This window comes from Naegleria gruberi (assembly GCF_000004985.1).
Source record: "Naegleria gruberi genomic scaffold NAEGRscaffold_29, whole genome shotgun sequence".
In the NCBI taxonomy this organism is placed as follows: domain Eukaryota; phylum Heterolobosea; class Eutetramitea; order Acrasida; family Naegleriidae; genus Naegleria; species Naegleria gruberi.
Window position 1 is genome coordinate 96,904 of NW_003163298.1, and position 13,514 is coordinate 110,417.

At 32.3% G+C, this 13,514-nt stretch overlaps 5 protein-coding genes across 5 annotated transcripts; 4 read left to right on the plus strand and 1 right to left on the minus strand.

The window, feature by feature from the left end:
• Positions 1-439: 439 nt before the first annotated feature.
• Positions 440-1,072, plus strand: NAEGRDRAFT_68507 (uncharacterized protein; the record flags this gene model as incomplete). Its single annotated transcript, XM_002676128.1, has 1 exon — positions 440-1,072. One exon carries the CDS (start codon positions 440-442, stop codon positions 1,070-1,072), a length of 633 nt encoding a protein of 210 aa, XP_002676174.1.
• Positions 1,073-1,432: 360 nt separating this feature from the next.
• Positions 1,433-1,933, plus strand: NAEGRDRAFT_68508 (uncharacterized protein; the record flags this gene model as incomplete). The annotated part of the gene is made up of 1 exon (XM_002676129.1): positions 1,433-1,933. One exon carries the CDS (start codon positions 1,433-1,435, stop codon positions 1,931-1,933), a length of 501 nt encoding a protein of 166 aa, XP_002676175.1.
• A 3,834-nt stretch (positions 1,934-5,767) lies between these two features.
• Positions 5,768-7,039, plus strand: NAEGRDRAFT_49698 (uncharacterized protein; the record flags this gene model as incomplete). The annotated part of the gene is made up of 1 exon (XM_002676130.1): positions 5,768-7,039. The coding sequence occupies one exon, from the start codon at positions 5,768-5,770 to the stop codon at positions 7,037-7,039; it is 1,272 nt and encodes a 423-aa protein (XP_002676176.1).
• A 2,129-nt stretch (positions 7,040-9,168) lies between these two features.
• On the minus strand, positions 9,169-9,771 carry NAEGRDRAFT_49699 (uncharacterized protein; the record flags this gene model as incomplete). The annotated part of the gene is made up of 1 exon (XM_002676203.1): positions 9,169-9,771. One exon carries the CDS (start codon positions 9,769-9,771, stop codon positions 9,169-9,171), a length of 603 nt encoding a protein of 200 aa, XP_002676249.1.
• Positions 9,772-10,923: 1,152 nt separating this feature from the next.
• Positions 10,924-12,051, plus strand: NAEGRDRAFT_49700 (uncharacterized protein; the record flags this gene model as incomplete). Its single annotated transcript, XM_002676131.1, has 1 exon — positions 10,924-12,051. The coding sequence occupies one exon, from the start codon at positions 10,924-10,926 to the stop codon at positions 12,049-12,051; it is 1,128 nt and encodes a 375-aa protein (XP_002676177.1).
• Positions 12,052-13,514: the final 1,463 nt, after the last annotated feature.

Genomic DNA, 13,514 nt, shown 5'->3' on the forward strand with positions numbered 1-13,514 from the left:
AACTTTAAAACCAACAAACTCAAAGAAGAATAAAAAAAAACCAATAGTTTAATATAGAATGCTTTCTAATATGAGGGACGATGAGACCACAGAGAGAGGTGGTTTTGATGATTACCAGGAACCTTTTGACCAATTTCTTGAGAGCAGAAAAAGAAATTTGTCAGAATTATATAGAGATGTACTATAGACATCCAAGATGAAGATCAAGTTACGGTTTCGGGATCGTCGAGAAAAATTTACTCAACACGTGTGTCTATTAAGAAATCTGACATTGAACTGAATTCCCTAGATGACATCAGTGACATGCCGCTACCACAACCTTTTTTTAAGCTAATAGAGAAATCCAAAATTCTATATTTGGATATTGGTACTGGTTCTTTCAAGTCTGGTAAGACAATCACGGGTGAGTTCATACGGAGTAACTTTCATATATTTGAAAATGGTTTGCAATATTTTCCATACCAGCTACTATACCACAAGGAAAAGAAAGAATAGTGAAGAAGATACCGATTCACAAGGACACACTATGTACTTGGACCTAGGACACGGTACGACTGATTATACTGTCATGTCATATGATCAAAACCAAAAGAAATTCATTTTGAAAGATAGTGGTGGGTGGCCTTCTGGACTCTCATGGATTCAAAATTTGATCATGAGAGAGAAGAATTTAACTTTTCAAGAAGCCACCAAACTACTAAATAAGCAATTCGACTCACTAGATTCCAATCCTGTTGACGGTATTGCTGATATTCAAGAAAAGATTTATAATGAGTTTGAGAAATTATTACAACCTTTGTTGTTGGTAATTTTTGAAAATTCAGTTACAAAGGTTTGCTTTGTAGGTGCTTTCATTCATTGCCAATACTTTAGAGAGATTATTAAGAAAATAATTTCACACTCTTACATTTCCAAATTTGTAGAGGAAAGAAGAAAGTATTTCAAGGAAGAATTCAAGTTAAAGAAGTTGGAAAAGTTTTCCATCTTCTTCCCTCCAAAGGCAGGTGCTAGTTGCATCATTCAAGGCTTGATGCGTATGGTTGAGAATTCAAATGGACTCAACCACTGTTAATTGAAAAAGAATCAACCAGTGACAATTCAGTTCCAGTGATGTTACAAGAGATTGCCGAAGAGGGGCAGAAACTTGTTCTTACACCCACATGGGCCTCCTATGTTATGCACGTACTTCAAGATTTCGAAGTATTCGTCATTACATTGAGCTCTTGTATTGACCCTGAAAGCTTTGAAAATATTAATTTTGATAATTTCAAATACCTTGGAATAAACTAAGCTCCAAAGATTGGCAGCTGTCACACCCATGTTTGATAGAGACTCCATAAGAACAACCAAGAATAATTTTTTGGTCAATGCAGTCATTGATGCAGAAAAAGTGAGACTCAACTTCTTCTTTTCTCATGTATCTCACTATTACATGAGTGTATTAGACATTAATAGAACTGGTAGAGTAGAACATATTCCAGTCTGTGGTATTGAACTATTGGTATTCAAGGTTCGTGAAACTGAAACCAAGACATGGTATGGTCGTAATTATTATGTGAAAACCATTATTAGAGTGTGTTGCTCCAACCACTTAAACAATTCACAAAATCTCATTCCACAGGAATATATTGGCATAATTTCTCCACAAAAGAAAAATGGTAAATATGTTACTGAACTTATTGGTGAGGATAAACCTGGTGATTATGATACTGTGAAAGCTCTACTGGATTCATTATGTGTTGGTTGTTCCGCAGAGCTTGAGGAAACCAACACCATTCATACAGTGTCCCCACACACATTACCTAAATACCGACGAGCTTTGCAAAATAATAAGCTAATTTGTGGTAATGTCTGCAACAAATGTTACTCAAAATATTGCAACTCATTTAGGACAGATGCTTCCTTTTTAAAGAAAAAGAAGTCTAAAAAATAGTCTTGTAAAATACTTGTAAATAATAAATTAAAATAATATATCAAATTGTTTAAAATGGTACCATTTTTTCATTGAGGAAAGCTCGCTTCTTCTAATGAATGTTTCTCATGGAATAGATAATTATTTGGTAGATAATGGATGAATGACATGATGAAAATCTGATAACAAATATGATGTTTATCAAATAGTACCTCTTTTAATATTCAATGTTCATCATCTTTGGATATCTTTGTTCTATTTCACCCATAATTCGCCAGCCCGCTAACAGTTTTCACAAATCTGCCACCCATGTAATGGCACTCCATCCTTCAGGTGGATTTCTTCTCATTATTCAGTTCTTCTTTCTTGGTTCATACTTCAGGTGGTAAATCTTCTTTCTCCTCCTTTAATACTTTTTTTAACCAATAAAAACGAAAACAATGAGCAAGTACGCCCTTAATGATTGTGTTATAGTCTGTCTAACAAACCAATCAACAGAACTTTCAAAAATATTTCAAAAATATTGGATCAACATCAGGTACATCATGCCTCTGTTGATTCTTGGAGTAGTTTCACATCTATTAACTCCAAGAATTTCACCACATCATCTCATCATCATTTAAATAGTAGTATTAATAGTAATTTTTGGAATTTAATTGTTCATCATGATTTGGAAATAATTTTATTATTCGGAAACATTCAAGTTGGTACATCATCATCGGAACAACTACCAACCATCATCATTGTTATTTATCATCATTACAATAGTAATATTTGTGGAAATAAATCTGATAATAGTAATATTTTAGTGAAATTCAATATTTTTCACTAAAATCATCATCACTACCAGATTTATATGATAATTTAGAAAACTTTCAATCTAGTATTGTTCAGCATGGTCGATATATATTAGGTAAAATTACTTCCGAACATTTCCCTATTGGTTATCATAATGTTAGGTACATGTATATATTTCAACACCATATCTCAACCTGTACTTCACCAACTTGAAAAATGTCTTTCATCACTACTATTCAAATACATAATAAACAATATATTTATTATCAGATTTTCCTAGTTTTGTGTTTTTACCAACTTCGGGTATTCATAGTCACCAATCATTATTCATGCCAAAAGTACACAGTCAATCTTCTTGGAACATTAATAAACTTTTATTAGTACTATTGCAGATGTACAATATCAATTATTTCGTATTGTTTCGTTGAAATCATGAAGATCTTGATTTTTCTGTTTTTAATTAAATTTCACATCACATACACCATATTTGTTGATAGTTACATATTCGCATTACCAAACCGAATTTATTTAGTACGCATAAATTTTATTCAATTTTATTGGTAAAATTATGCGAATTATTACGAATAAAAATACTATTTATTATTGTATTTTTAAATTAATTAACTGAAAATTATTGCCAATATTTATGGGTAATAATTCATGCAGAATGAAAATTGGTTGAGAGCAATAAGACCTGGAAATCTGATCACACTGCACACACTATTAATCTTTGAAAGAAGAAGTGGCAACTGAGTGAATAAATAATTTGAACATAATGATTCGTAACACAACTCTCCAAGCACAAAAATTTCATCACAACAAACAACAGTATCCCTAATTGAGATATCTTCCCAATAAATCTATCGAATTGAATATACATTCCAACCTTAAGTGAGGATTTTCTAGCATAAAAAGTGCACAATCTTCAAAAATGTGTTGCCCAATGATAATTCGGAAATTGGCCATTTTCTTTTACAAAACAATACGGATTGAAATTTTGTAAATTGGATCAAAAGTTGAAAATAGATTCTTCTTTCTACAAAGGAGGTTTTTATTGTAAATTAAAAAGCTTTTTTCCATTTGGAAGAGTATACTTTGTTGATATTTCAATTAAATCATCCATTGCTTACTTTTAAATCTCTCTTCTTCCCAAGATTGTTCGTTTACACCTTTCCTTGCAATTCTATTTTGTTTAGAATCTGCAATTTTAGGTAATTCAGGTAATTTCTCAACAATATCTTTCATTTCTGAATGCTCTCTCCTTTTAAATGAGTGTACACTCGCTTCAGGGCATTTAACAAGGTATTCATCAAATATTTTTGAAAATTAAGGTTGATTTTCTTTGTTTTGTATATTCTTTTTTTCAAAATATTCTTTTAGTGTTAAGCACATGTGTTTTGTGATTGCTTGATCATTCGTTCAAAATTAATCTCAAATGAAATTGCTGCAAATCCATCTTCTTGTTTGTATTCAAAATTAATCATTGCTTTTTTCCTTTCGAGTAATATGTATAGTAACAAGGAATTTCGCTAAAAGTTGATTCAGGGACCATGTATTTCAACATATCTCTAAGGAAATCGTACCCACTTTTACAAAATATCAAACACCAAATCATATCTGTGGCAATGTTTTTCCCACTTTTTTCTAGTGCTCCCTCTTTAAAAGAGGATATGCTTGGTTAAAGTCACCACCACAAAATTCAATATTCGATATTAAGTAGTTGAGCGAAAAATCACTTTTCCCAAAAAGGTATATGATTTCATAACTCACTAATTATCTCAATTAAAACAAAAGATTAAATATTCAAAAATGACCAGGATATAGTATACATGATATGAAACCATCCATGCAAAATTCAAGATTTATACCATGAATCAAACTACATATTTCCTTTTAAAGAGGGTGCACTAGAAAAAAGCGGGAAGATATGGCACATCCGATTCTTTGTGAAATATTTCCGAAACTGGAATTATTGAAAAGGGAGTTTCAATTGTATTAGCAATCAAATTAACTTTCCTGTCTTTTCACCTTCAAACATTGCTTTGAACAACTTACTGTAATTTTCAACAAGGAAAAAATTCATCAAGTTTGATAAAAAATAGAAAAGTTTCATCTACAATATTCTTGCATCTGCTCACACAATTCCCACCACAAACATGTTGATGGTAATATCACATCGTTGTTTCTTGTCCCTTTCTGGTTGGAGGGCCGTCAATTGCAGGAATTGTTGATTATTATTGGATGGTATTATTGTTGTTGGTTTAACACTTAGTGGAGAGGCTACAACAAATTTAATCATCCCAAAGTGACTCTACTCTTCCAATCTATTCAAGTTTCAACATTGTGTGTTGTGGATATATTACATTATTGAGATACACACATGTATTATTGAGATGATTAGTTGAGTGGATGATATTTCTTCAGTTAATTCTGGAATGAAGAAGGGAAAAACACTGGAAATCATTTTGGATAAAGTTATGTGATTTTAAGAGAATAGTAACATAGCAAGACTAGCTGGTGGAGAATTTTTAAGCTTACCATCCCAGCGCTGGGATGGTCAAAACCAGCTAGACAACATCAAAAACTCGCGACTAAAAATAATCAGCTGGTAAAAACTGACTTCGCAGATTTCAAGTAGCCAAAAAACAATTTTCCAGTCTTGCTATGTTGAGGATAGGGATGAACCTTTTAATATTTGTCATAAGTGATTGAACAGTATTGTTAATTTGAGTTGATTAATTTTCCAATTAATTGTGTCAAGAGTTGATTTTTTGAAATAAGCTCTTGCAAAGTTAACATGTATATTCTAGAGAATTCCCATTGGTGGCAGTAACAAATTTTTTTGTCAATACACAAATTCAAAGTTTAAAAAATAATTGTGAAAAAGATAAAATGTTATTTTTCTTTACTGTGCAACAGTGGCAAAACATTTCCACCACGAGTGAGGTACGAACGAGCTGGTGGATGATTTTTGCGCGATTTGTTGCGAAGTAAGAACAGCACTTTTTCTCACGAACAAATATTCCACTGATCTCTGGATATTATTCATTCAAAAAAATGTCTCAAGAGGTTGATGATCTTGCCAGCGACCTGTTGCTAGAAGAGTTTGATAGTCTCACTGTAACAGGGGAGCAGTCTTTCAACTTTGTTCTTGGAGAAAATAGTATTCAAGCAGTCAAAACAAGGAAAAACTACAACAATCACAATATGGCACTCAAGGATTTTGCTCTTGAAAATCCAGATGTAAATCTGCAAGATTTACAGGTTGGTTGGTTGAAAGATTATTTTCAATTCCTCCATCAGAATAAGAAAGTAACTGGTCAAACATTATGGCAATATCACTCCAGTCTTGCAAAGCTGTATGCATGTAATTACAATCTTTCGATTAAGAATGTTGCCAATTATTCAGTTCTGTCTAGTTTCATCAAAGAATTAGAGAAAAACAGTGTAGACAGCACCGCAGGTGCTGAAGATATTCCATTAAGCACAGTAATTGGTGTTCTCTCTCAATACCCAGAAGATGGATCAAATATTATGAAAAAGGCTTTTTTTGTATTCACCACAATAAGCTGTAAGAGATGTGATGATGCTCATTGTTTACAATTTCATCATTTAACATTCAAAGAAGATTCAATCGATTTTGATATCTCACAAACTGCAACCAATCCAACTTCCAAAAAAACCAAGACAGATGCCTGCACTGGTTGTATTGTCAAAAGCAATGTTCTAGAAATATGTCCCTTTAGAATTTTTAAGAAATACACTGATCAAATTGAAGACAAGAAAGGTCCTGTATTTAGGAGATGGGTTGGTAAAAAGGGTGGTGGTTATTTCGGAAAACAAGCAGTTGGTATTAACACCATGTACAGTTTCTTCCAAGATATTTTGAAAAGTGTTATTGAAGTATGTCCAGAGGACATACAAATTGAAGAAAGAACTGGTGCTAGAGCACCAGAACACCTTCGTTCCAACAAGACATCCACAAAAATTGGTCTTGCTCGTTATACAGGACACACAGGAAGAAAAACAGCTGGTACCATCATTTCCACCATTGCTGCAATGACTGATCTTGAAAGAAAGAAATATGGTGATTGGAAGAATATGAAAACGGTTGAAACCTACAGCAACAACAATCCTGAAACCAGAAAAATTGCTAGCAAGAAGGTTGTTGATCATTTATCAGATGCTTTTAAAAGATCCAATGATGAAGAAGAAGAAAGTCAATATGCTCCTGTAGCAAAAAAGAGCAAGTCTTCCGAATCAAGCTTCAGTAATGATGGAAAGACATTCGTCTTCAAAAACTGCTCAAATATCACAATAAACTTCTAACATTTTTATTTCCAGTAAAAAGTGGTGTTATGCACTCATTTATGCCAGCACAGTTGGAACTCGGAACAAGAAGAAATAAGCAAGGACGCTGTTATGCACTCACTGTTCGGAGAGGATTATGTTAACTCGCGAGCAGTCCATAACAGGTCCTGGAGTGAGAAAAAACAATTTAATTTAATCGTAAGTTAGATTTTAATAGCTAATAGTTTGTTTAATTTTAATGTTCAGATTGATGAAATAGTGTTGAACTGTTGCCGAGCTTATAAGAAGAAGAATTTGAAAGAATTGACGGTGTGCCGGTAAATCCTGTCTAACGGGATCCGTCAGATGTAATAAGCTGTCAAATGGGACAGTCAGCAGTAAGAGGGAGCAAGAATGGAATTAAGGGAAATACTAAAAATTCTCAATTGTAGAATAATCACTAAAATCAAAGATTACACTCTTTCTGTCTCAAATTTAAGAATGACATGATATAATTTGACTAAATTGATTAAAACACTGTTGGGGAACTACCCTTCTTTTTTAGAGAAGTTTCCTTCTCAAACAATTCAGGTAAATAGTAAACTGTGGAAAGTTTAAATTTGATTTTTTATTGAAAATGAAAAATATGGATTAATTGATATGAGTGTGATTACTATAATGTGCAAGATGTTGAAAAAGTTGGTTATCTTTGAAATTCAATTTAAAAGTGCACTAAGAAAGCAAATGCTGAACTAGATGAGTTGATACAAATAAACGGTGAGACGGGCAACGGGATGAACGGGATTCAGGCGTTTCTTATTCTAAACGGGAGATTCTCTCCGCTTAATACTACAAGGTGGCAATTCAAATATGGAGAGAGAGCTTAGTAACATTAATAAAATGAATGAGACATAATTACTTTTTGAATTTTCCTTTTATATTTGAAACTTTGACTCTGCTTACTTTCAATTGTTTGTTTAATATGGCTTGCTTGACTGAAGAATAAGCAATAACTAACACATCCAAACATCACCAGACTGGATTTTGAAGAAAAAATATTTCAACATCTAGTACGTGATGTACTTTGATGATTTACGGAGTGGTTTCACATCTTTATACCACAATAATTTCAGCTCGTCATCTCTACATCATCTATATAATAGTAGTAATAGTGATTTTTTATTGGAAAATTATCATCATGAAATTAGAAATTATTTTTCATCATGGAAAAATTCATGTTGGTGATACCATCATCTGATCATTTACCAACCATCATCAATGATATTTTCCATCGATATAATAATAGTATTTGTGGAAATTAATTTTCAGTAATTTAATTTTAGTTGAAAATCACCATTTTCACTAAATTCATCATCAGTGTGGAATCTACTGTACAAATTGGAAATCTGTCAACATAGTATTGTTCGGAATGGTCAATAGTATCAGAAAAGATTTTGTCCGATGACTTTTGGTCAAGTTATGATAGGGAAAGGTATGTGTGAAATTTGAAAATACACATTATACTACCCATCATGTACTTCACCAAATCAAAAAGTTTCTTCTAGTAGTACTATTTAAATTGATAATAAACATCATATTTATTATAATTTATTCCTTTTCTTTTGTGTTGGTCAAGTTCCGGTTGGGTTGACTAAGAATTGGTTATTTACTCGCCCAAATTAAATTTCCAAATCATGTAACTTTCCCATGTATTAGTAAATATCAAATTAATAATAAATTTCACTTTTTTTTTAATTTTTTATATAAGGCAGTCCTTAACACTCTTTTTTTCCCTTAATTCTAAATAACTCTTGGATCAGATGACGAAACCTGAATTTTTTGAATAATTATGGATATATATAAATAATGACAATGCTACTAACTGTAATTGACATGTTTTATTATTTGCGAATAAACTTGAAACAAATCTATTCAAAGATTTGCTAATTTGTTAGTTGAAATTACAAAATCAAACAATGAAACTTGATCTGGTAACATATATAAATGCACACATCGAGTGGGGAAAGTTTCATGAAATAATAATGTGAAATTTGATCTTGGGAATGAAATCGTTAAGAACAAGTAGATTAAAGCCAACAACAAATGGAATAGCCTATTTTATTCAATTCATATTAGAACAATTTTAGAATGTTACTGTGTTATTGAGCTTAATATAATTTAGACTTCAAATGTAACATTTCCATCATCTTTTGCAAGCCTTTGGATTGAATTTCTTGTAGACGAGGATAGTTACGAGAGTTGTGAATGACAGATTCAAATCGAGCCATCAAAACTTGAACTCTATTCAACAACGCCTCATTGGAAGAGTAATGACGAAGTGTTTTGGTTGAGACAAAACTTATGACATCTCCATCGGATAGTCTATCACCAACTTCGTAGTTACGTCTAATCTCCTTGATAGTAGTTAGACCCCAATGTTTACCAGTGAAATCCTCATCAGCGGATTCCTCATCAAGGTCTTCATCAAGTTGATTAGCTTGTTGCAGAATAGGAGGAACAGCTTCAAGATGCTTTATTCTCTCACCCAAAGAAGTGATGGCGTTGAAAATAGCATCAAGGTTCTTTTCAGAACCAGCTTGGTTGTTATCCAAGGTTTTGCTTGTTGGGTCAACCACAGAGGGGAGTGAAGCTGAGCTACCATTGTCAGTTACTAGGATGTAACCTGACTTGTAGGTAGAAGTTGAAGATTTGCTTACTGAAACTCTTTGACGAATGTTGGAGATATTCGCTTTGCTTGGTGTTTGAACCATTTCAATATACTTAATTTTTTTGAGCATAAAATTATTTATCAACTCAATTTTATTGTTTACAATTTGTCGAAATGCTAACGTTGCATCGTTCCTCGCAACTCTACATTATTGAATCTTCTGTAGCCTTGTTGATTGTTGGATTGATAAGTATTACCTTGTCCTTGGTTGAAGTTGTTGTAGTTGTAGCCAGCTTGTCTAGTATTGTATCTAGTGAGGAACTTACGAAAATTAAGGGTTCTGCTAGCCCATTTGCTGACTTTTTCAATAGTTTCTGTGTTTGAATGGGCATTAAAAATGACTTTGAAGCAGCTGAAAACTTCTCTAACAGCTACAAATCAGGAGGTTCACTTAACCAAATCACCTCCAAACAACAAGAGAAGACGATTAAATCTGCTGAAAAAGTAAAAACAGCAGAAGATTAGATTTAACTCAGAAATATTCTAAATAAATTCAAATCCTTGAAGAATAAGTGGTAAATCAAGAATATCACTCTCTCAAACGCTTGCAGATTTCAATGACTCACCAAACATTCTTTGGTAAGAGTCGATGATGTGGTTTTTAAACCAATCATCTAGTTCATCAGCAACTCTTGCACTTTTACCAGAAACCTCTTCAGATGGGTTGGACTCAAACAATTCCATCGAAGAAGCGAGAGTAGAAGTACTTTGTGAACCAACCTTGGCGTTGTTTGAGTCTTTGTCAGGTGATATCTTTTGCTGATTGTTCTTTTTCGTGTCTTGAAGGCATAGCAGAACTATTAGATGAATTTGAGGTGGAAGGAGTTAGAATAATAACTCGTTTCTCGCTACCTGCAGAAGGTGAGCTAAGGTCTTTCGTTTTCTTGTTGTTCTTTGGTGTAGTTGGTGTTTTGTAATTCTAGAGTGAAACAATTTGTTGAACGTGTAGAATGTATGTGTTCTGAATGATTATAATAAATTGAATGTTATTTGCTTAAATTTATTGAGTTTCATGTTCAAAAAATTTATCTAAACTAAATGTCTTCAAGAAACATTTTAACTTCTGCTTCTAAAGCAAGAAATGATAGGTCCCACCCTGTTCTTATCGAAGTTTACTGAGATAAAGTAGTGTTTCTTGAAAACAACAATTGAATAAACTAATAATAGAAAGTATGCTCAAAAAAATTGTCATACTATGGTCGCTAAGAAGCCTCAAGATATTGACTCCTCTTTATCTGATGAAGATCTCCCAGCAGTTGAAGTAGAATACCTCATAACACTAGTGAAAGCAAGAAAACAACAAGCTGCTAAGAAGCTTAGAAAGTTAAAGGCCATGTCACCTGTAGCTAATAGAAATAAGCGCAAACAATTTACTTCAGTTTCATCATCTAACAGTGCCTTAGATGATGGTATTTCAACTGTTGTTTCCAGTTCGTTGTTAAACAATTCAACATTGTTGGATAGTTCTTCAACTGCACCCTCTTCGTCAAACAATTCGTCTTCTTCCAATTCAGGTAGAGATAGTTTTACCAGTAGTTCATCTGAACATGATATCATGGTGATCAAAGCCCAAATGCAAGAAATGATTGGAGTTTTGAGAACCGTAACAGGAAATATCTCTGAACTTACTAAGAAAGTTCAGGAGAGAGAAGAAGAATCAGATGATGATTTTGTTAATCCAGAAGCTATATCTTTAGAAGTTTGGTTACGTCAAACTTATAGAGACCTTAGAAGTTCTTACAATGTTCCTTCATCTATTGGAGATGATTTATTACTTTCTGCAGTATCCTCCGAGATACTTAAAGACCGTAAACAAGAGGAGACCAAGAGAAGAATTCAATATTTGCTCCTTAAATACAAGGATGTGATTTCCAAGTTTGCCCCAGACATTAGATTGGATGAGATTAACAGTATTGGTTATTCTAAACTAGTAGAGTTAACTCAAATCAAAATTGAATTGTTGGAATATGCATTGAATTCTCCACTTGATTTTACAGTCATGACAGAGATTACAGAACTTTGTAGAATGATTTGCAAAGTTGAAGCCCTCTTCCTTAAAGAAGGTTTACAAGTTTCCACTTTCGATGTTGGTAGAGAATTCCTTAACAGATACATTTCTACTAATAGTTTCGAAACTGCTGCCGAAAGTGAACTTCATAATATTAGAACAACATATCATTACTACAAAGCAACCAAGCAGCAACAAGGTCCAAAGGGAATTACCAAGAAGTATTCTAAGAAGAAACCGTTTCAAAAGAAAAACAATAAGGGTCAAGGAAACGATGGTAAATTCCAAGGAAAAGATAAGGATAAGTCAGAATGACTCTTCCACTAATAAAGATTTTTATCCAATCAAAGCAGGTTCTATAACTGAATCACCAATTTGGTGAAACAGTTACCTGACTCTAAAACCCATTTGTCTCTAATCAATTTGTTACTCTTTTTATTATAATCTATGAAGAACATTTAACTTGATAAATTTTTCAAATTATAAATATTATTTCTCCAAATAAAACAATAAAGAATTTCGTTGATAAACCAATGGGTAGAAGCTCACTCAACATATTCTTCATCCAAAGGATGAGGTATGTTGCTCGGAAATGCTGCCTTTTAGGTCATTGACTTTATTCAGCAATGATTTTGCTTGGTGTGTTTACCATGTTTCTTAATTTTTTTGAGCATAAAAATTATTTATCAACTCAATTTTATTGTTTACAATTTGTCGAAATACTAACGTTGCATCGTTCCTCGCAACTAGCCATATTTCTCCAAATAAAACAATAAAGAATTTCGTTGATAAACCAATGGGTTAGTCCAGAGAAAATAGAGTGTTAGTGAAATTCTTGCCAGCTAGGCCTTCAGATCTAAGGTAAGGAAATAAACTTTTTTCCTTTTTATGTCTTGCACCGACCATTAGATCAGTTGTAGACATACCCTTTCTGAGTCCTTCTGTGATAGCACCTATTCTAAGGCTGTGACCTGAGACTGTTACGCCTTGATCTACTATACCCACTGCATTCTTTAGTATTTTTGAAATACCATCTGAATCTTAGTAGTACCGTTTCAGTTTTACCTAGTTGTAATAAACACCGGAAATTTATTTATGTTTTTAACTATAAAAGCTGAAAGTAGTCAAATGTTGATATTTGAAATATATATATATATATATATATATATATATTTTAATAGATGTTAGATATTAGTTGTTCCATTTATTTTTAAACCTATCACTCCATCAACCTCCATGAATCTAGTTGTCTATTTCTTGTTGTAAGAGTTTTTCTTTGTTTTAATAAACAACTATCACAACTCTAATTTTACTACTTCTAATAGCAGTGTTTTTGTAATATTTTTACAAAGTTTGTTCTTTCTTTGAATTCATTTTCTTTGGATTTACCATAAAGATTATTACTTCCAATCAATAATCTTCATAATGATAATACCAACTTTAGAAGATTTTTAAAAATTAATGGTTTTTTATATTTTATATATTACTTTGTTAAGCTTTTCTAAATTTCAAATCGATAAATTTTTGAAAATTTATTTTAGCTTCTTAATTTTCAATTAATTTCATTATCTTTATATCTAAATCACTTTTAAATGCTTTTTCAGATAAACCAATTAAACCACCATCTTATAAACCAACTTGCAACAAAAATTTTTTCGGATGTATATATATATATATATATATATATAAATGCATGCGAAAATTTTTATTTTATTTATATTAAATATCTAATATGACAAACATATCCCACCAACGCATGTATGAAAATTCGTATTTTT